At 42.6% G+C, this 23,133-nt stretch overlaps 1 protein-coding gene across 17 annotated transcripts in view; it reads left to right on the top strand.

Moving 5' to 3' along the window:
- PLPPR5 (phospholipid phosphatase related 5) overlaps positions 1 to 23,133 on the top strand; it is a 264,334-nt gene that overhangs the window by 173,050 nt on the left and 68,151 nt on the right. For 15 of the 17 annotated variants that reach the window (XR_012661318.1, XR_012661317.1, XR_012661321.1 and 12 more), the window contains one exon: positions 16,017 to 16,205. The exons of the other annotated variants lie outside the window; for them this stretch is intronic. Coding sequence is in view for 6 of the 15 variants with exons in the window: in XM_075098215.1 (XP_074954316.1) it covers positions 16,017 to 16,205 (189 nt within the window). In the remaining 9 variants the exon portion in view is untranslated. The remainder of the gene's footprint in view (positions 1 to 16,016; positions 16,206 to 23,133) is intronic. 17 annotated transcript variants of the gene reach the window in all.

Here is a 23,133-nt window from a genome sequence, read left to right as displayed (position 1 = left end):
TTAGTCCACTCACATACACAAAAGACGTGATAAGGCAATAATTGTGCTTACACTTAGGCTGCAGCTGGAAGGCAAAAGAAGGTATCTGGTATGGGCGCAAGTATCTGCAGCCGTACAGCCACAAAACCGAGTCCTCTACACTGATAAAAGGGAATAGAAGCCACGAGGTGCCAGTGGCACTAACGGTGACTGTCATTTGGTGGTGATGGCCTGTAGAAACCAGACGTGTCTGCAAAGTTTACAGGACTGGGCTGTCCGTTGGAGAAACTGTTTATCCGCAGAGGCACAGTAGTAACTAATTTGAAAGCTCAAAAACCGAATCCGCATGGCAGAACTTGAGCCGTGCAAACGTCTGTTATATGCTATTGCTGTCAAGAGCGTCTGTGGTTCAAGGCATCGTTTACGCAGCCTCTTTTACACTTGGTTTTCTGTATCAGGCATTGAATTCTTATGGTATGTTGCTGCACTTGTTTATTTCTTGTTTTCCTGCTAGTACTTTTTCCATTAACGAAGTTAATGTAAGCACCAGATTTTGAGATTGATCTCCTCAACCAACTCACGCAGCTATTATAACAGACCATACATTTAGATTCCAAAGGCCAATTATTGTCCAAGAGTATTGTTCCATTTTCCTTTGACTGAAGTTTTCCCTACCTTGACCGTTCTTGCACAAAATCTGATTTATTTCCCCTTTCTCTAAGATGTTTTAACCCATTTATTGTTTAGCAAAGTATCTTTTTCTAACATGTAGGCTGAAAACCGCTGCCCAGGTAACAGCTGTGAGGTAACGGTAGCTATCTCTCTTTAAGGGAGATACTTAAGACATGGCAGTTAGCTGTCAAGAATGCCTGCTGGGCTCAGTCTTAACTACCCTAAATCTAACTGTACTAATCTTGTAACTACTTAGTACCACCAGGAGCAAACTTTTGCTAATCTTGCACACTTCTGCAATTTTAGACTTAGGCATTTTCCTACTTAGCATTAAGAGGTATTATTTAAACAATCTATTCTACCTGTTTTTTCTGGTTTTCTTTTTTTTTTTCCACTTGTGCCTATAAATATACTCTTGGGAATCTCTAGAGAAGATATAATTCTTTTACCTGGCATTAACTTTTAGAATTTAGTAAACTTACCTTTTTTGGGGTGCAGGAATTAGAATATTAATAACTCTGGCAGCAGGCAGATCCTTTAATATGGGTGGCTGTGAGAATATTGACTTCTGTGTACTTCAGATACTTCAGACCTACATTCATCGACTGCCTATCTAAACCTTGTGAAAAATTTACCTTAATGTGCAAGGGACTTCTGACTTCTTAGCGTAGAGCTTTGAACTGGGCTTAACTACGCTGATAGGCTTTGTTGTTTTTTAGTTTTTGTTGGGGTATGTTTTGTAGCAAAACAGCAATGGCTTTTTTATGCTTCTCAGGAGATCCTGGCTGACATTTATCTCTGCCTTGGTTATGCACTCTGCAGAGCTCTTTATGCAATTTATTCTCCATTGAATTGTGAGCTTTCTCATAGCTGAGAATCAAGATGACTCAGACAATTTACAGCTGATTCAACAGTAGGAGGTCAATCTTAGTGTCTCCTTTACCCTTTGGGTTCTCAGGATTTATTTTCTGCCTAAGAAGGACATTATTTATAATCTCTCCCTTGTGTAATTTTCTCAGCCTACCATTTTCTTCTCCTCTTTTTTTTTCCCCATTGCCAGTATCTAAGTAGCTTGTCAACAGTCTTAAAAAACCGGCCAGTAAGGCATTCAGCATAGGATGCAGAAACTGGCTGCGTGTGAATGACCGAACTGCAGTTGTGTGAATTTGTAGTGATGCTGGAAAGCCAACAAGGATGGAAATAAAAAGCATGTCACATCTCCCATCAAAATAGCCAGCCTTCAAAATCTCAACTTATCAAACAATCTTTATTTTAATTTATAACTCTCAAAATGTATTTCTTTTTCTTTAAATCTAGGATTTTTTTTTTTTTTGCAATGGACCTTAAAGATATTGCACTGAAGTGAAATGCTTGATATACATTCTGGAGCCTGCTCTTAGATGAACAGAGTTAGAGAGTGGCTTCTGTTTCTACCAGGTGTGTTTGTTGGTGTTCTTTTATATGTGTATTTATTTCCATTCCAAGACTTGTAATCCCCTTTAGGTATGGCGCAAGATGCCTGATAACTTTTTTTCTTCAATGTGAAATGAATCAGCACATAAGCAGGGAAGTGCAATATTAGAAGGCCATGCAGATTTGTTTCTAATAATACTGTCACGTATTGTTGATCTCTTCTCCATGATTTAGCTCTTAAGGCTCTGCATAGCTACCTGTGTGCAAAATGTAGGTCCTGAAAGGAATTATAGAAAGTATAAAGATTATTATATCAGTTATATAATAATAATAATAATAACAACAACAAAAAACACCACCACAGAAACAAACCAACAATAATTAAAAAATCTATTCAGCTGGTTTTTTTAATTACGTTGTAAGAAAATGAAGACTGTTTTAAAGCAATGCAGGGCTTTAAATACCACAGGTAAACGCAAAATACCAGGACAGGATCAAATACACACATTCTTTGGTGGAAATGAAGTTCTAACAGAAATTTAATAGGGAAAACAAAATAAATAAATAAATCGTAGCTGAAAACCCTACTCCATAGCTTTCGGTGACTTCGGCTGTCCTTGGCTTGCTGCTTGGTGGAAAGCTGTTCCTTCAATTACAAGCAGCCCTTTGACTCATTTTGCTTAGGGAAAATCTATTTTTGACTGTCCTGCATATTTCTTGGAGCATCTGAACTGGGGGAGGTGATTGTTTTTTCCTAACCTTGCATCCCATTAACTACTCCTGGCTTATGACTGCAGATACAAATACCGTTCCTAATAGGTGGCACAGAGAAGTTGCTTTAGGGAAATACATGAGCTTTGAAGTAGGAAGTGAATGGCTCAGGCCGTCTTCATCATGGAAATTTGTCCAGGATGTTACAGAGATCTTCTTACAGAGCAATTGTCGTGACTGACTGTCCTCTAATGCCATTCCAAAACCAGACAAAAAAAAAAATTAGGGGTCCTTTTAAGATCTTGCTGAATTTGATATATCAATCCTTTGATAAAGAGCATGCAGGGAAATACATCTCTACATAGTGTGTGTAAGTCTCCCATCCCAATAGATTCTTCTCTTCCTTTGTGAAAATAGAATAAGTTTACCGGCTCAGAATCTGAGCCTTGTGAATGTTATTGCCACATATTGATTAGCCTACATCTACTGGCTGTTCATTTAAATAGCTTTTGGATTGGAGTTGCCTTGCAGGAAAGTAATCCTTTCACAGTTCTTTTCAATTGCTAATTTCTATAATTCACTTCAGTAAGGCTTTACAATGAAAAAAATATATGTGCCACAATACGTATCTGCTCTGTCATTGCTCGACAGGAACAGGCCGCTGTTAGAAACCGTCCCCAGGGGGCCTCTGGCTATCTGTGTAGTATTTTACTTTCAAGAACAGCAGCGCATTTTATTTGACAATGCCCAGAAAAATTAAACTTCCAACCGTATCTAACAGGATGATAAACATGCAGAGAGAAGAGGATTTCAACAGTAATCATTCACTGAGAGCAATGCAACTGAGAGAGAACTGAAGCTGATGAAAAGCACTAATTGTGCTAATGAAACTTTTTAATATCTTCGACTGACAAGGCAAGCATTGGAAAGCTGCTGCTTCTTTGAAATGGATAAAGCATAGTAATTCAATAAATGTTCTTTATTTGTAATGTAATCTTCCCAAGCCATTTCTGAGCTTAGCTCTCATAAACCAGTAACACCCTAGTAAGCAATTTCACTGTAGCAGATAATTCTTTAAGGTCTTGTGTAATAGAGAACCAGATGCAAGTAAAGGGCCTTTGTGTAAGGGTTGTGCCAGTCACCCCAGGCATTGCAGAAATGAGCCACCTCCCCCTCTTGGGTCACCTTCACCTGCTGCTGCTGAACGTGACTGTAGTAGCCAATATTGTGGAGCAGGTACTGTTTCTCCTGCTTTTCATAATGCCCGTTTTATGTACTTATAAGAAATAGATCAAAGCACAAGAAGGCAGGGAGAGAAGATGCCAAGGACAGCAGGATCCAAGGGAGCTCTAATCTGAGGGAAACTAATCCAGGAATGATTTTTTTTCTGGACTTGTCTTGAAGTCTGAAGAGGTTTCCAGAATTTTTGCTCTTCTCTCTGATGCAGTGACTTTTCCAGCCCTGAGAAATGCAGGGAGAAAAAAACTCCAGGCATCCGGTGAATGCGTTGTGGTTTACCTCTCCAGCTGGCTATCCTAGAAGAAGGGAGGGCGTCATGAGTTCTGTACCTACTGGATATGAACAAGTTGAACTTTCCTTTTTCTGTGGGATATTTTTAGTATGCTTAGGGATGTGTTTAGACAGTGGAAGTCTTTTCTAAGAACTTGTGCAGCATAACTATCCCAATTGGTTTATACGCTTTATTACTCTATTTCTTTAAAACACCCACACTGGTGATATTTTTCTTGAAAACTGAAATGAAAAGATTATGTAGAAGTATCTATTCATTACATAAAACTAGTAAGATACAGCTACTGGCGCAGGATTAAATTGCTGTGTGTCAACAGCAATGAAAATTTCTCCTTCCAAGACATTTTTCTATCTTTGGGGAAGATTATATGACACAAGCTGCTCTGCGTCCCCATTTTCATTACCCTTGTTTCTGGAGTTGCCAGTTGCAATGTTACTGTGAGACAGTTGAGATATTAAGTAGAGAGTGCATGATAAAAAACCTGTGTGGATGGTATGTATTTTTTAGAGTCATACGCAATATACCGTACCTGGTTTTCCTAAACTTATTGTTGACTTTGGCTGGGTAACGCGTGCAAGGTCAGCTGGGATAAATCTGATATTGTTCCCATTTCTGTGGTATGAGGTTATTTTTTTTTTGCTAACTGAAATTTTAAATGTTCATAATGGAATTAAACACTGGACATTCGGGTGCCTAATAAGCTAAATAATTGCTTCAATCCAATTTGGATACTGTCCTAGTTACTGTAGAAGCAGCATTCGGCATGCTGGATATTGGCATTGCTCTATGAAGAGAAGGTTAATGCCATAAAAATTATGTGTCCTAAGATGGTTGTATCTTTTTAGCAACTGCCCACTCCATTTCCCAAAGGTTAATTTTTGTGCCGGCTTAGTGAGAATCTGATTCCACAGCCCTTATGTTCTGTACTCACATCTCCTACTGATTTTAATTTCTCTAAATTAACAGAATTCTTGGGAGGGGGGAAAGACCAAACACTAATAATATTTTCATGTCTCTCTATTTCTGAGGTAGTTGTACTTCGTATTTACAGCTTGACCACACAGCAGTCAGTTCAAGGTAAATGAGCCTTATGTGCTTCGAAGAATGAGTTTCTGGCGATGTGAAGAGTGTAGAAACCGCATGATGCTTTAAGGCCATAAGAATAAAGTCACTAGGCACTCACAAGAGAGAAAAGATACTGATCTTAGTTGTGGCAGATATCAATTAGTCCTCTCCCGAAATGAACCCTGAAGATATTTTATATTCCTTGGTTCTGTCCCAAAGATACGGTCCTCTTACCCCTCCACCACCTGCTGGGCCTACGAAGAGCCAGGCTGCCTACGCGTAATCAAGCTCTTCGTATTGTCCTGCTGTCACGCCAGCGTACTCGCTGCCTGCGGGAGCTGTTGGGCTGCTACCTTGTAATCCTTTTGCTCTGGCAGGAGCCTACAGAATCCCCTACTTGCTGCATTTTCCCACAAGAAACCTAATTTCAACTTCTGATGTTCTTGCCAACTTTGTAAATGTACCCTTGCGCAAATCTCTCTCCCCACTTTTCCTCCTTTAATCGCTTTTTCCCACACGATCGCTTGCCACTTCTTTCTTTTGGTACCGTCGGTTGTCTGGAGTTAAGCCGGCTAGCTGGGTGGGGAAGGCATCGAACGAGTGAGGCTTTCCAAGAGCAGTGACCAAAGTAGAGAGCTGCGTATTAACCAAACAAGCATATATTTTGTAACATAATAATTTGACGGTGTCCCCTCTTCTATCAATGATATTCATATTCTAATCTAATAAAGTTCTTACCCTTTAGCCTAATGATTTGTTAAACACAGAATATTTTTAAATGGGAAGTAATGTCAAGTAAGTTAATTTAACAAAGAGCTTGAAACCTTTTGGTTATTAATAATTCATGGTACCGACGATAGCAAGTTACCACAAAGGATCTTCAAAAGCTGGTTTATTTGTTATTTTATGATCACTCTGGCTCTTTACCTTTCCACTTGCTCCTTGCAGTTCAGGATTCACTTCTCAGAGCAGCAAAGGCTGTTGCTGTGTCTCTCAGAAGTGACTTTGCAACTATTTAACTTATCTCCTCCTTGCTGCCTTCCTGAGTCTCCTGCTAATGCTTGACAGTATACTTTTTGCCTGGAAGGTAATTATGATGAGAAATGATGACCAAGTCAAAGGGGCAGGCACTTGGATTATTTTTTTAAGGACCAAACCTGTAACAGGTTTTATGTAGGACCTTATTGGAGCATATACATATATATATGTGTGTGTAAGTCAGTCCCTTTAGAAAGGGGACAATTAAGAGAAGTGTTTGTTGCTACCGGTGTAGGTAAACAGATGGGCAGTTTCACTTTGTACCAATTCACCAAATTAGAGGAAATATTATTTTATTGTTAGATATCAATTACAATAATTGCAGCGAATCCCCGTTACAATGGATTGTAATCATCAAGACTAAAGACTGCAAATCTATGGGTCAGACTAAATCAGAAGTAATTCACAGAATCACAGAAAAAATTTAGGTTCGAGGGGACAGCTGGTGGTCCTGTAATCCCCCCGTGTGTTCAGAGCAGGGCTGGCTTCAATTTCAGGTCGGGTTCCCCAGAGCCGTGTCAGTGAAGTCTTGAATATCTCCAAGGATGGAGGTACCTTGATAGGAGGAAAGTATCTGAGTAGTGACGGATGGAAATGGATGCTTCCTATGATTGTTGCGTGGGAATCCAGTCATCCGGAGAAATGCACTTACTGACTCCAGTGTGAGCAGGCCTAATGCCTTAAAGGCTGATTGTTGGTCCTGCTCTGGGCTTAGCCTTGTAGCCAGGAGGAGTAGTGTAGAGGTGGTGTTCTGTGGAGGTTAGGGCTTCTCGAAGTGCAGAGGGGTCTGTCCTGCAGCGGGCATGAAAAACGTGGCTTTGTGAATAAAAGCAGTGTAGGAAATCCCTGTAAGGCGAGTGCCCACTGGCCTGGTGACGGTGTCCTTCACGGCAGTATCACAGGGCTGCACGAAGGCTTCGTGTCTCTGAAGCTGACTACTTTTGGTCACTAGACTTTAAGTCTTTCTCTTTCTTGAGGTTGCTGTGTTCACTGCATGCTCATGTACAACCTAGAAAAGAAAATGTGTTTTTCAGGACATGTGTGAAAACATGAACATAACATGAATGTCTTGGTGTTGACTGGAAGTGTGTGATACCCGTGTTTCTTGTAGCTCTGTGGATGGTGAATGCTGAGGGCTACACCAGGGTACAGAAGAGCTGGGTCTGCGTGATGAGTGTTATGAATTGAACTTTAAATATTTTTAATATTTAAGATTTTCAAACTAATCTAAGAAAATCATCGGCTCTATTTCTAGCTTTCTTGAACAATTACCTGGTAGCAATGAATAGAGTCTCTAATTCTGTTCGGTAAATTCTGTAGGCTTTTTTTTCCCCCCTTTTTCTCCATTGAGCTACTGGCTAAAAGTATCCTGAACTTGCTCTTTCTATGCTTTTCATCTTAATTTTATGAAGTAATGGATAATATTCAACTTGGGAATGGGATTTCAGGTGTAATGCTAATGAGAAATGTCGGGTATAATTTGTAAGAACATAGGTAGTGCTACCGCACAACCGTGTGTGAGCTTACCCAGCAGAAACTGTTACAGAGGATGTATTGGACTCCTGCCAGGATGAGTTGCATACATTAAACAATAACCTGAGCTGGAATTATGCAGTGATTAGGGTGCATAATTTATGATATTAGCCTATTTGTCTTTCTCTTTTGAGAGAAAGTTAGTAAGTAAATTTAATCGTATGTACAGACTTGTGCTTGAAGGTATCTTTGGAGTCTTGTACACCTTACCTGTTCATGATACAATTGCTAAGGGCCAAGCTTGCTTATGGAAAGAGGTAACTCTGCAAGTTTTACTACGCAGCTGCCCCTGAACTAAGGAATCCTCAGTGTTGGAAGGAAGACCTCACAATTCCATGCACAGTCCCATGCCGAAGTGACAGGCTGAGTTCTTTTACATGCTTTTGGATGGTTTTACCTTTCCCACCCTCAGTATCTCAGAATATTTTATTCCCCAGGCACAGAATTAGGAAAAGATAATGATGGCAAGCACGCAGAGCTAAAAATTAGTCACGCTTCTGTTTAAGTGTGGAATTTAAAAACGAGAGGGTGGATTCATCCGTGTAGAGACCAGGCGATAATGCATCAACCCTACAAGCAGACAGGGTGTGGTTTTTCATGCAAGTTTTCCTGCAAATGAACACAGTCTCCTTCCGTTTATCTCCCTCTCTCTGTTGCTCGCAGACCTTTGAGCAATGTGTTTACAGTCTGTGTGAAAGCACGGGGGACTCCAAGAGACCAGTTCCTATAGGCGGCTAAGCTGTGGTGAGAACCTAAGGAACCACAGAAAGGCAGCTGGAAGGGCTGGCCGTCTCCTTCCTTCATACTTCTGCGTTTTCAGATTGATGAAAGTGTTATACTGGCAACGCAGAATCTTGAGGAGTGAGTAAACATTTACTTTAAGCGCGTCCCCTCCAATGCTGCACAGAATATTTAGCTGATAAACTGTATTCATTAGTCTCACTATTTATAATAAAAAAGGTACAAAAGAGAAGGCAAGTTGCGACGCAGCAAACCGCCACATTGAAACATAAAGGGAGTTTTAGGGTTGGTCTGTAAAACCTTCAGGCATTGTACAAATGTCTGAACTAATTTTGGATTACGTACAGAATCGGCTGTGCAGATACACAGAGCGTACTGCACAGGGCAGGTCTGTGTGATTATTTTTTTTTTCCACTTGACTACCGCTAGTGCTCTGCTTATGTCAGCTACTGCTCAGTAACCTGCTGCATCAATCTTCCAAGGTATTGCTGATTACCTTGGAAAGGGGTTTTCTTTCATCAGGAAAAAATTATAAGAATGATGATATTCTTGGTGAATGAGATGAGGAATTTTATTTCAAAATCCTGACATTACCCATATGATTTTTACTGAACCAATTCTGCCAAAGATTGCCAAGTTTACGGTGGGTTTGGATGACATTGCAGTTCTGGGAAATGTGTCTACTGATGAAGATAACTTAGAATCACAGAAACATTCAGGTTGGGAAAGATCTCCAGGATCATCAAGTCCAACCGCCAAACCAACACCCCCAGGCCTCCTAAACCATGCCCTGAAGTGCCTCGTCTACAAGGTTTTTGAACCCCCCAGGGACGGTGACTCCCCCACCTCTCTGGGCAGCCTGTTCCAATGCCTGACTGCTCTTGCAGCAAAGAAATTTTCCCTAATATCCAATCTAAACCTCACCTGACGCAGCTTGAAGCCATTTCCTCTCATCCTATCCCTGGTAACTTGGGAGAAGAGACCAACACCCACCTCACTACAAGCTCCTTTCATGTAGTAGTAGAGGGCGATAAGATCTCCCCTCAGCCTCCTCCAGGCTAACCCCCCCCAGCTCCCTCAGCCTCTCCTCATAAGACTTGCTCTCCAGGCCCTTCACCAGCTTTGTTGCCCTTCTGCGGTAATAATTTTCTAAGTGGCAGGCTTTTTCCTAAGTTTATCTTCAGTAAGATTAAACACTCACTAGTTGAGCTTTTTAATATCAGTGTTTCATTTCACATTGACAAAACTGTGTTCTGTATTTTTTTTATTTTGACAGTGTAGTGGTAGATATGTCAATATCTACCACTTCAGTTCTCAGGATGTACATGCCTTAGGTACCCCGTGTCCCTCTGGCATCCCAAAGTTCTGTTCCGACCTATGGAGAACTTGCATGCAATAGTACTTCTTAATTTGAAGACAGCAAGCAGTTTTAAGAAGATTGACTATCTTATTGATATAAACACTGACTAGGCAACTAAAGTGCTGTGACTGCTACTCATTCTATCAAACTCAATCATTTCATTGTTGCCTTGTCCTCCTCCTCACTTGTTTCATCTCCGTCTGCTCACCCTCTCATATACTCGTACTGCATTGTAGGAGGTGCCCAAGCTTGCTGGGGCAAAACATTGTCTTCTAGGGAAATAGTATCGTAGAATCATAGAACGGTTTGGGTTGGGAGGGACCTTTAGAGCCCATCCAGTCCCACCCCCTGCAGCGACCAGGGACATCTTCAACCCAAGCAGGTTGCTCAGAGCCCCGTCCAGCCTGGCCTTGGATGTTTCCAGGGATGGGGCATCGACCACCTCTCTGGGCAACCTGGGCCGGGGTTTCACCGCCCTCATTGTAAATAATATTCTCCTTATATCCAGTCTAAATCTCCCTTCCTTTAGTTTAAAACCATCACCCCTTGTCCTGTCACAGCAGGCCTTGCTAAAGAGGTTGCCCCCATCCTTCCTATGGTTGCCCTTTAGGCACTGAAAGGCTGCAATAAGGTCTCCCCGCAGCCTTCTCGTCTCCAGAATAGGGGTCTAGCTCTACATAATATTGCAATACAAATGCAATATTAATGCTTATGCTGCTACGAATTTGACTTTTTTCTCTCTGTGTGACTCTTGAAAAGTATAATTCCTATTTTGGAGCTAGTTCAGCTATGTGCAAGTGAAAGTTAAGAGTAAAATGGATCACACCTCACTAGAGCCCTTTAAAAGAAGGGTGCTAGTTTAAGCCAGTCATCAAAGCTTGTTTCATTATTGTTGCAAGTGGTATCATCAGAGACTGGTATTTCTTAGGATGGAATGAATGACATTTTCAGAGGATGATTCATCCGGCCCTAATGTAGTAGAGCTTAGTCACCTACTGGAGTCGTCTCTCTCTGTGAACTACATACGAAGACCATATGAAAAGCTGAGATTTGGTGTCTAATTTGTTTGAATCATACCACAGGTGTTCTGGGCAAGCCTCAATTTCTGATCCTGTGCTGTGCTCCAAGTGCTAGAAAATTAATTTTCTTTTCCATTATGACAGTCCTACAAGCGTAAATTTTAGCAGTAAATGCCCCAGGCTTTAGGACTTAAATCACTGCATATCATTAAACAATTTAATTAGACAATTAATATGTCCTTTTAGTTATCTCTTAACAATATCTGTTATTAAATACAGAGGAAGACACCACTGTGTATCGACAGAGTAAAGCTTGCATCAAATAACTATTACACAACGTTCTTCTGAAATTTGTATGCAAGTAAATCTCTCTCTCTGTTTGCCAAATTAGGGAGCTTCTCCTAATTTTCTTCCTGAATAAAGCCAGGAGGTCTCTAAAGACTTTAGTTCATTCTGTCTCTTCCCGGGTGCTGTGCCATCAACACAGACACAATATGCCCTTCAGAAAGGGCTGGTTTAGTGTGGTAGTGTGAAGTCGTTACGGGGCAACTGCCATGGGGTTGCCAGCTGCTGTCACTCTGATAAAGCATGAAAGAGGTGAACAGAAAGGTAAAACCAGTGGGATCATTTGGTATCAATTCTTTTTTCTCTTCCCATTGAGAAGGCTTTGTTGGGTTGGCTTTGTTTCATTACTGCCTTTTGCCACAGCGATGTTTTATAACCAGACAATACTGTAAGAAGTGGTGATGTAAGCACACGAAAGGTTAGTGAATTTGGTTTGGAATTGGAAATATCTCTCTGTAATGAAGGTCATGATTTCAAAGTATTGCGAAACAGTGCAGCTACAATTTCTCTTTGTCTGCCCTGCTCTACGTTGTGTCTCTTGAGCTGATATTTCACTTAAAATTAGGCAGCAAATGGAAAGAACAAGATAAATCGATGAGGACTATCAGGGGAGCTGATGCTCTGAGACCAGTGGCATTATTCCCAAGAAAGTTAGTTTCAAAACCAGTCCGTCATCTGAGTTTCAACTGACAATTTTACCAATAGCCTTCTGAAACAAAAATTGTTGGTTCTGGGCTTTTCTCTGCCATTCTACTGTCATTGCATATCACCGATATAAATCAGCAGGGAATACTGTGATTGCAGAACCTATTTAGCCGGCTGCATTAGTCACTGGGGTTTGTGTTCTTGTGTTTCTGTTTGTTTGATTTAATACATGTTTGCGTATTCAACCGTGCGGCCAATAAGCATCATGTTCATTCTAATAAAAAGTATAGCTCTGGTTTTACTTGATCAGCTAACTGCATGTTCACGAAGGTGTGCAGGCCATGCTTCTAAAGTCCGTCTGCCACAATGGGAATTTGTTTACGAGTATTAAAATAAAGCAATATTTGGCATTATTGTCTTTTTGCTTTTGTAATATTCTAAGCATCTTCCAGAGCTTGGACCTGCCTTACCTATGCATTCCTCATTTTTTTACCCCATAGTAGTCTGCATAGCGCGACGGTCAGCTTCTAGGAAGACAACAGTAGCAAGCGTCAAGTGCGTGTATGTTTTTCAGCTGGTGCAAGTCAGACAGAAGCTAATCCAGATTTTAACTTTTCAGCTGCAAGAAACCGAGCCTTTCAGGCTTGTTCTAAGGAAAAAAAAAATCTTCAAAATGGGAGAAGAGGAAGAAGGGGCTGAGAAAGGATGAGAGTGCCAGAGCAGGCCTTACCTGTATAAAAGTAAATACACAGTTCATGATTATTTTTAGAAACAGTCATAAGCTTACAGAGCTTTCAAAGGAAGAAAATGATGGAAATTTTTATATAACTCTGCTTTAATTTTTTTTGGCATCTGGTCACCTACTCTGGTCTTGAGCCCCTTGCTATTCAGTAAGGTGACCCGACTACTTTTCTCACCTAATGATCTTCACTCTAAAAACCAGAGGCTGGAGAAAGGGAATAATTAATTCCCTTAATTCCTCAGCGAAGCATCAAGTTGACAATCAAGCAATTTGCCTATGTAGCCCCATTCTTTTGAACGAAAAACAGAGCCTGGCATTTTCATGTTTTAGTTTTTTTCCTTGGTGACCTGACTTGACTCGGATCATTCTGAGCTGACTCTGAGCTGACTACCAATGAAGCTCCCCTTAAAACTCCTTTTTGACTTAAATCCTTTATTCTCTGCTTTGTAACTCTATTAAATGGCCAGTCCACCTGTAGTATTTGAAGCATGGGCGGTAGATTGAGCCAAATAATGCAAGTACTGTATCTGATAGATTTATTCCGGCCTGTTGCACACCATGTTTTGAAATGATTGGAAGCTACATGTTAGAGCTTAAATAGTGTCACTGTTGTAGAGTAAGAGAAAAGCATAAAAACAAACACTCATCATTTAGTGCCCCTTAACAATTCCTTTAATAGTCTTATGCTTCATTTAATGGCACTAAACTTGTTTCAAGTTGTAAAATTGCTAGCATTTGGGTATCAGCAGAAAAGACCGAGCACTCGGGATACAGATGTATTTTGGTACCACCAGAAATGTTATTAATTTGTTTAGCCTTAATGAGAGAAGGCCAAGGGCGTTGCTTACTGTTGCTTACATGTACCTCGTGGTGGGTGTAGGGAAGGGAGGCTCAGATTCTTCTCTCCAGGCTCCCAGTGACAGGAGGAGAGGCAGCAAGCCCAGGGTGGAACACAGAGAGTTCTAGCTTGGTGTAAGGAAAAAATGTTTTACGTGCGGTTGTGGTTGGATGCTGGCACAGGTTGTCTAGAGCGGCTGTGGAATCTCCATCCATTGAGAGAGTTGACGGAGCCACCTGATGGAATGGGGCCAGTGTTGAGCACGTGGTTGGCCTGAGTGACCTATGGAGATCCTTTCCAACATCTACGATCTAAAATCCTCCAGAGATTTTGAGAGTAGCCTCAAAAAAGTTTTGTAAAAACAAGACTTCTTATGTCCTCTAATATGCGATAGCTCCATCAGTATATCTGGAAATAGAAGTTGGCCTGTAACAGCAAGATGCAGGAGTATTTTATTAGCCGGTTACTGGGAAATGGTTGATTTCCCCCAATACCAAATTTTGAAAGGAATATGCCACCAGTGTTTCTCTGGGGCATCCACTCAAACTGAAAAGCTGTTTCTAGTGCTCGTTGCAGTCCTGCTGTTGACTTTGGCCGTTGGATCCGGCCTTACGTCCTAACAGTGAGGGGTTTTGTATGCAATCTCCAGGGTGAAATTAAGATTATTATCTCTACGGTAATGGATATTGGACTGTGCTAAAGAAATGGGCAAGACAAACTCTGCGCTAGGCCGAATTCACCACAAGATGTCTCATGTCTCACTAGGTATTTTTCACGAAGGTAGGGAGCCATCCAGCCAAGCCTGGGAGTGCGACGGGAGTGACACCACGTAGGTTCTTCTGGGGATTACGTTAAGAACACGTAACTCCTGGCCCCTCTAGTTCCCGGCAGGAAAAGCTAGCTCGCCAATTATCAAATCCAGCTTTCTTCGCTTCAGTGGTCATTGGGCATATGTTTGCTAGCAAAACAAAAACCGTCGTAAAATCTCAATGTTTGATTTTAAGTGTGTTACGTGATGTTTTTGTAAATAAACTGACCCTCTAAGACGAGAGCTGGACCCCCTGAGGCTACTGAGGGCAACAAAAGCTTGTGAAAAAGAGGGTGAGACGTAAGTAGGGACTAACCTGGGCTCGGTGTCATGATGCATCACCATTCTTGCCAGAAATGACAATGCTGGTCTTTCCCAAGGTGGACGGGCCACCTATATTTAACCCCGGAAAGGAACATGTATATAATTATATATGTTCAATTAATAGCGTGGGTGTGGAATCCAGGCACAAAGAGTGTGTTCTTCAAGGGCTGATGAAAAATAAATGCGCGGGCACTAACAGCACTGAATATGAGCAAAATTCTCCAGAGAGGGGAGGAAAACAAACAGTTAAAGTCGACGTACAACACCAGGAAAATGATCCCACATTAAAAACAGGGCGATCAAATCTGTTGTTTCTGACAGCCTTTACTCGTTTGTTATTTCTAACAGCCTTTACTAAGCAGGCCAAGTGGAATCTTTAAGGCTAAGGTGTCCCTTTAAAGACTCATTCCCAGCCATACAACATTTTGGGGCAGGGAAGTCACCTTTAAGTACTTTTTATCTCTTTACCTGTTGGTTTTGGGAATCCGGACTAGAGCCCACGCCCGGACAAACCCCTACAAGCCCGGGCACGGCCGGCTGTGCTGCGGAGCAGGTGTACGCGCTACACCTGTTTTAAGTGGAACTCTCCTGTGTTCACACACGCATGACTTCTCCAGGCCCTGGAGCAGACTCGGGGTGTTCCCTGGGCGAGGATAGCTCCGCGTCCAGCTCCCCATGTTCTTTAGAGCTGTTAATAGCTTTAAATGTTAATTGCTTTAGTAGCTCCCCATGCACGAAAGAGTATTTCCACTGGAGGCCTTTAACCACCCGGCAAACAGGCGCCTTTGGGGGCCCGGGCCCGGCCGAGCTCCGGCTGCTGGCGGGGCCGAGCGCCCGGCGGCTCCGGGACGGGGTGGGGGGGGGCTGCGGGAGCGTCCCCGCGTGTGCGCGGCCGGCGGCCGGGGCCGGGGGGTGCGGTGTGAGCGAGGGACCCCCGGCGGGGCGGGGCGGGCTCCGGAGGGGCGGGGCGGGCCGGGGCAGGGCCGCCCCCTCCCGCCGCCGCGCTCCGCCCACTGGCCGAGCCGGTCCCCGCGCCGGAGCCGGTGCCGGAGCGGCGGGCCGGGCCCCCGCCTGCCCAGCCCAGCCCAGCCCAGCCCAGCCCAGCCCGGCCCAGCGTAGCCCAGCCGCCTCCGCCCGCGGTGGATGCCGCCGGGGAGCGGGGCGGGGGGGGCCGCCGCCGCCACCACCACCGCCACCGGAGCCCCCGTCCATGCGAGTGCCCTCTCCGCTCACCAGCATGCTTTACTTCCAGATGGTGATCATGGCAGGGACCGTGATGCTGGCTTATTATTTCGAATACACGGACACCTTCGCGGTCAACGTGCAAGGCTTCTTCTGCTACGAGGGCGCGTACCGAAAGCCGTACCCGGGCCCCGAGGAGCGCAGCGCCGTGCCCCCGCTGCTGCTCTACTCGCTGACCGCCGGCGTGCCCGTCCTGGTGGTAAGCCCCGCGCCTCCCGAGGTTATTTTTAGCCCCGATTTATGTAACCCGTATTGCCATCCCCGTTCGACTCCTTTCGGTAAAAATCCTCTTTTCTTCACTTAATTTTGTGGTTGATGTGTCGGGCCCGCGTGGCGGTGGCGGTGGGTGGGCTGCCCGGGCGAAGCCCGCTTGGGAGCAGCGGCTGCCCGCTCGATTCGCTCATGGCGAGTTACAAAACCCCGCCGTCAGTTTATTTTTCGGAAAGTAAACCACAGTTCTGCTTGGCTTCGTTGTCTCCCTATGGCACAGCCCCTGACGCGTGTGCGAGCTCGGCCGCCGTGTCTCGAATTGAATATGATCTGCTGTCAATCAGTTTAAATCAGTGTGTCAAACATGAGATTCATTTCCTTGGTTTTCTTTGGGGTTTTTTTTGTTTGGTTTTTTTTTTTTGGGGGGTAGGAACAGCTAAGAGGGAAAAGCAGGGAGATGTCTTCCCTTCAAGTTGTTGAATGTGCTATTTGTGTTGTCGGATAACAGGGGTATTAACATCATTTAATAATCCCTGACCGTACTGGGGGGCAAAGACTGAGAGGGAATGAAACGGGAGTATTGAACTAGCAGGGGTGGATTATATAGAGGCTCATGGGTGCATGCACAGTTACACAAAAACTCCTTGTAAAGACTTTATTTTAATCAGCTGTAAGCATTAGAATAAAAAAAATATTACAATAAGAGGCCTCTTAAGACAGTAATTATTAGTTTCACAGATGAATTCCTTTTCAGGAGAATATAAAAATTACGAGAAGAGAAAGCTTCCTCAAGGTGATACTGTGGTAATCCCAGACGATTCCCTTCTGCACTGTAGCACCCTGAGGTCTCAGCTGGTATCCAACATAAATCCTCAGGGTCAGGCTCAGCCTTAGTGGATGAGACTTTGTTCTTTTGTTTCTAGGGATTGAACTACATCACTTGGCAAAACATGTTATGTGGCCTTTTGGTTTTGTTTTCCTTTTTATTTCAACATCAATTCGTTGACCCTTTTATTTGCTTGTTTGCTCTTTTGAACCCCCAAATGCTGTTGAGATTTTAAAGGGTTTTTTTTTGGTGGTGATGCTTTTCTGTTGTTTGCATGTTATGATTGTTTTGCTTCTAATTCAGTTTCTTTTGTTTGACTCAGGAAGTTATAAAGATTATATCAGATATTCATGATGAGCATCTCTTTTTTTTTTTTTTTTCTCCTAATATGTGTCAGCAAAATGGATTGGTAGTTTCCATTCATTTCCAGGGTGCTAGATGATTACGTCAGAGAAATCACCATGACATTTTGGGTTGGCAGCCTTGTAATTAGCCTTGCTAAAAAGCTAGTAATAGAATTTAATGATATTTAGCTCGGCTTCCTCTCCCAGTCACCCGTCTCTTGGGCAGATGACGTGCATTGGGAGATCAGGGCATGGAAAACCATGTTCCAGGTGCCTGTGGTGTGCCTTTTATTTTTAATAATAATTTTTATTTTCTTTTGTTAAATGGAGAATACAGCCCCATGGAATCTCGTGACTTCACCAGCATTAAGTCTAATCATTAACATCATTGAATAAAGGCGATGTTTTTCAGGCAGAACTCTGTTCCTGTTCTCCTTGGGCAGTCCTCCTGGGCTTAGCGTTTACACGGGATAGCTCTTGCCCAGTCGTGCAGGGTATGGACGTTGCCTTTGCTCGGTCTTTCCGCTGAAAGAAGTGGTGAAGATGGTATTTCTTCACCAAAAAAGCAACTTGTATGCTTTTAGCGATGGTAGAACTTCCTTCCCAAGATTTCAGAGATGAATTAGATTCTGTTCTATTTCATTTGTTTCTCGTCTATGACAGTTTGAACAAAAATGTTCTGTGCAATTTTTGTTTTTTTCTATAAATGAAATATAAAAATGAATGCTGTAACAAAGCCGTATTTCTGCCTGTAAAGATACAAAGGTAGACCAATGAAGGAAGTGGATCTCTAGGAATGAAACAGTACTATTTTTTCTGTTTTTAAATCACTATTGTCATGGAATATAGTGTATGAAATACTGTGACTTCTGGGAGTTAAAAAAGAATATTCCTCTCTTTTTTTCCTCCTCTTTTTCTTTCTGTTAGTTTCTGTGGGGTTAAAGCTGTTTCTGGAGTTTTGAGATAGAGCAACAAAGAGTCTTTACCTTGGTGTTCAGGGTAACTGGGGGTTTTTTGAGGGATGGGGCTTGTTGAACTGGAGTGCTTCAAGGTAACCCAGGTTCTCTTAATGTGACTCAATCAATGGCTCTGTCGCATAGAGTTTTAATGAAGTTGCTTTAAAATCAGAGAATAAATGAGTTATTCTAGTGAATTTATTTTTTCCAAGTGCCTGCTATTAATAAACTGAAAAAGTAAAGTACCAGCAGCTGGATCTGTCTTGAGCACCTCATCAGCAATGGGTCTGTTGCTGCTGTGAGGCTGCCACATCCAAACCTCCTGTGCCACATCAGGGCTGCAGCAGCGCACCTGAGGGTCAGGCTGTGTGATAGAGCCAAGTGTCTGGTCACAAGGCAGCAACGTGCATGTGCTGAGACGTAAATAATGAGCTGGGTCATTTCACAGAGATGTACCTGTGAGCTCTGAGTGAATCCTGGAAACTTTCAGGTTAGTCTTTAAAATGCTTCTCCCTGCTAGTACATTCCTGTAGCCCCAGTGCAGTATTGCTGCCACGCTGCCATGCCTGAAGCCATCTGCTTCCCCATCCCGCCTGCCCCCATGCCGTCCAAGGACAGACGCAGCTGGCTGTCGGGTCACAGGTCCTCAGGAGCCTGACCTGGGAAGTGGAGTCCCGGGGCAGAAGCCGGGACCGCTTGCTCCACTGGAATGCTTGACTTGCAGGGGCTCTGGAATGGGAAAGGGAAGCTGTGGCTGAAGGAAGGGGGTTTTGTACTCTGCGCTGGGGACTTACCGGTTTGCATATCTACAGTCTTAGTCAAGTATTTACAAAGTATTAACCAAGTATTTGGTCCGCCCTGAAGTGGTCAGGCAGTTGGACCTGTAGGTCCGACCGTAGGTTATTGTAGGTCCCTTCCAGCTGAACTATTCCACAGTAACTCCTAGGTCGTGTAGGAGCTTGGACGTCAAACTCTCGTGCTATTCACTTCAACAGTAATCAATTTATCGTCCGCTAACAGGCCTATCTGCTTGAAGTCCCTGCAACTTCAGAGTTGCCCAGAGAAGCTGTGGGTGCCCCATCCCTGGGAGTGTCCAAGGCCAGCTTGGATGGGGATTTGAGCAACCTCGTCTAGTGGAAGGTGCCCCTGCCCAGGGCAGGGGGTTGGAACTAGATGAGACTAGGGACTCTAATATTCCTTCCAACCCAAACCGTCCTGCAATTCGTAAGTATGACAGCAATGGTAGGAAACCTGTAGAGGAATCCAGCAGCTGTTCTGTAGGATGAGAAGAGCTTCTTCCTTTCCCTTTTTCCAGTTGGTTTCCCAGCGTTTACACAGCCTCCGTGAAATGCAGCAGGATGTGTTACAACTAATTTTTCTGTGTTCTGTGGATTATCTCTAAAGAGTGTATGCACTGTCACTTCTCTCTTAAATCTGTAGTTCATCAGTTCTTCCACTGGAGAATTTTGAAGGCCCAAATGTTCGGGTTTGTTTTGTTTTCTTTAAAAAAAAAAAATTGCTGAAAACAACTGCTGCTTAACATATAACAAAATATATGGTCCATTCCAATATTAGCTGATTATCTGTGGAAGGTCTCCTAAGTCATACCTTTAGCTGCAGGTAGGGTAGTGCATTGAGTGAGTAGATATGTTTGCATAAGGAGCATTAGGCAGACTAACAGTAAAAGTTCTACAAAATGTAGGTGAGGTTGAAATTGCAATCAGAAGCATGTAAAAGCCTGAAGTATGAGACTCTGTGATGGAAAAATGAGACCCCTGCAGAGGCAGTGCCCCTGTGGGCTCCCTTCCTCCCATTTGTCTTTGTGACTCAGGGTTGAAAGAGCACCGCTGGCCCTGCGGTCCCGTCCTTCTACTGTCCGTAGTGCTAATATCCAGAAATCGCTGGTATCCTGAGGAATTCTCAATATGCTTTTTCCTTTTTTTTTTTTCTTTAAGTCAAATGTGAAGGTGATAAGAAATACGCTCTTTATTTGAGTCTATTCAAATATGTAATAAGCATAAAAGTGCTAGTTGAGAGCTCAGTGCTATTTAAGCCATTTCCCAAAGTGCCAGTGGGCTGGTTGCTTTTTTAGACTTGTTATGACAGATGTAGCTTGGGAAATACACGTCAGTCGGATCCTTTAGCTTCCAGTAGAAATGATTTGTAGAACTGTGAGGCTAGTTCCTCATGTTTTCAGAATCTATAGAGTAACCAATTCTGCATGATTTCTTTCCAGTAGATCTTAATAAATTTGACCCCTCTAAAATACTATTAACTCAAGGATTCTTTTGATGAGTCCACACGCTAATATGGATTACTTAATGTCAAAACTGTTTAAGCAATAATTGGTGTAAAACTCAATGTACTGGACCTAAAATGTATGCTGACTGTTGTATAAAAGCCAGGAGGAGATAATGACACACTTTAAGATGTGTAAACAGTTTTATTATGCAAACATTGTTTGTTTTTTACTTCCAAGTAACAAGCGGATGATTACAGTACTTATTCATGAAATAGACACTGTTCTATTTGCCTAGATGAATTCCTAGCATATTCATATTTCCTCTGTAAACCAATTAAAGACTAATTTGTTTTAGGATAATCCTCTTAATGTCATCGTTGAAAAAAAAAAAAGTCTGCCATTCAGACACAAAATATTGTATTCTAGTTTTTAAGTAGTCTGGGTGTATCTTTAAATTTTCACGTCCCAAACAGGAGTGGATGTCAAAAATGAGGTATTTTGCTTTCAGCTTAGCTTTAGTCAGTAACTTTCTCCTTCCTGATTATTTGAGGAAGGAATTTTGAAACCTGGCAAAAAAGACTGAGAAGTGAGAGATGCAACGTCATTGTTCATGTAGCGAATTTACCGAACCCTGATGCTTTAAGAAAAACCAAGATCATTCTGTGAGTAAGGAGAAAGAGAAGCTACCTTATGAAATCTGTGCTGATCTTTCAAAAGTCTGTCTTCTTCAGGGTCTTTGCTGATCTCTTAATAGTTGCAGGTCTGAGGAGCTCAAGAGAAGTTGAAGGATATGCAGAGACCTGAAGGAGATGCACCGCTGGTTTCCAGCACATAGACCTAGCTGGTGTGATCGGGCATGCTCTTATCTCGCTCTTCCGTTTTGAACCTGATAGTCCCTGTTTTCCTTCTGGAACCAGTCATTCCGTGTGCTGTGGCATCAGGGACTGATGGGATTTTACCAGATTGAGTTCTCAAAATGCTCCTGTCAGAGTAGCTTTTAGTTAACCTGCAGCTCACTGCAACTATTCTACTCTGATGTAACTCAGTGCTGTACCTGAAAAAGGTGCTGGACTGTGATCCATTTCTAGGACATCAAAATATTCTGTTATCTGTTTGGTATCACTTAAGGAAATACACAATTTAGAGTTAAAGTTCTGAAAAGGAAATATTTCTGGAACTGTTCTCTGAATTTGCTGTGCTAGTAGTCTGTAAACTTGCCGCATACTTAAGAACCCAGATGCTTTTCATTCCTGACCTTAGCCAGAAAAAAACCACTACCTTCACAAACACTTCTTCCATGTACTTCAGGCTGATTAATTTTATACTTCATGGCTGGTACCAAGTCGCTTTAGCTTCTATTGGAAAAAAGTAAAGCACAGAATCAAACAGACTCTTCCTGCTCCGCTACTCGAAGTAGAAGCGACCTGTGAGCATCTTGAAGAAGACTAAGATGTTTTGTCACTTCTGCCAGGAAGAGATCAAGGAAGGCTGATAAATAATGCAAGGATGCCCAGTTGCCAGCAACTCCGTGTTAACAGGGCAAAAAGTTCTAAGAATAAGTAGTGAGGTAGTCAAGCGTTTGTTTTTATGTACATCTTCTAGAGCAAGTTAGAGGAATCACCCAGCAGTGTTCGGTGTTCTTTTTCAGGAGCAATAAGCTGCTTTGCTAAGTAGGTAGCTGCGATATTTGGACATCTCCTGCTGCTGTTTTTGTAATGACAATGGTAACGCAACAGAAGATTAGATTTGTACATCCAGACTCGTATGAATTGGGTAAACCAAACTTAGCCTGTGAAATCAAATGGAAATGGTTTTACTTGTATGAGGAACTCTCTCTAGCTTCTTGATATATGACCTATTTCAATAATCCTGGAATATCTTTGATTAGCTAACGCTTATTTATGTGTCCTTTTCTTCTTGCCACATCTGACAGCCGTTAAGATTTCATGTGAAGAAGGAATTGCCAGAATACTTTATTTACTCTGTGATCGTGTTATTGAAGGGCCCGTTTGGTCTCCATAGTTCTGTTTCAACCTGTGTGTGCAGCTGCAACTTCTTTTCCTTGGCAGTTTTCTTCTTCCACTCTCACATTTGGGAGGGGAAAAAAATAGACACGTAAAACTTCCTGCCTTTTTTTTTTTTTTTAATGTGCAAGTGCTGGGAACTTCAGAAAGCCACTTTTTTGGAAGGGGGAGTGCCAGCAGGAGATGTTATAAGCTAAGGGACAGCTTATGTCATGTTCCTCCTTTGTGAAGGGATAATTGCGTTGCAACTTTACTTAAGAATAAAAAATAAATCGCACTGTTAAGATCTGCAGTAACTTTGTGTACCAGATGCCAGTATTGGCCTGTTGGGACACATAGCAAGATAAATACATGGTTTGATAGTCTGATGCTGTTTTTATCCCAGCATAAAACCGCTAATCCAACCGAGCTGTAACCAGGAGAAATAGTAGAAGATTCGGAACCGTTGTGGGTTTTCTTGGGAATTCTTCTTAATCTGTCTGTCTTCCTCTTGTGCCATGATGGTTTACTCGAACAGTGCCTGCA

Source organism: Phalacrocorax aristotelis, chromosome 6, assembly GCF_949628215.1.
Source record: "Phalacrocorax aristotelis chromosome 6, bGulAri2.1, whole genome shotgun sequence".
Taxonomy (NCBI): domain Eukaryota; kingdom Metazoa; phylum Chordata; class Aves; order Suliformes; family Phalacrocoracidae; genus Phalacrocorax; species Phalacrocorax aristotelis.
This window is presented reverse-complemented; position numbering and strand designations above follow the sequence as displayed.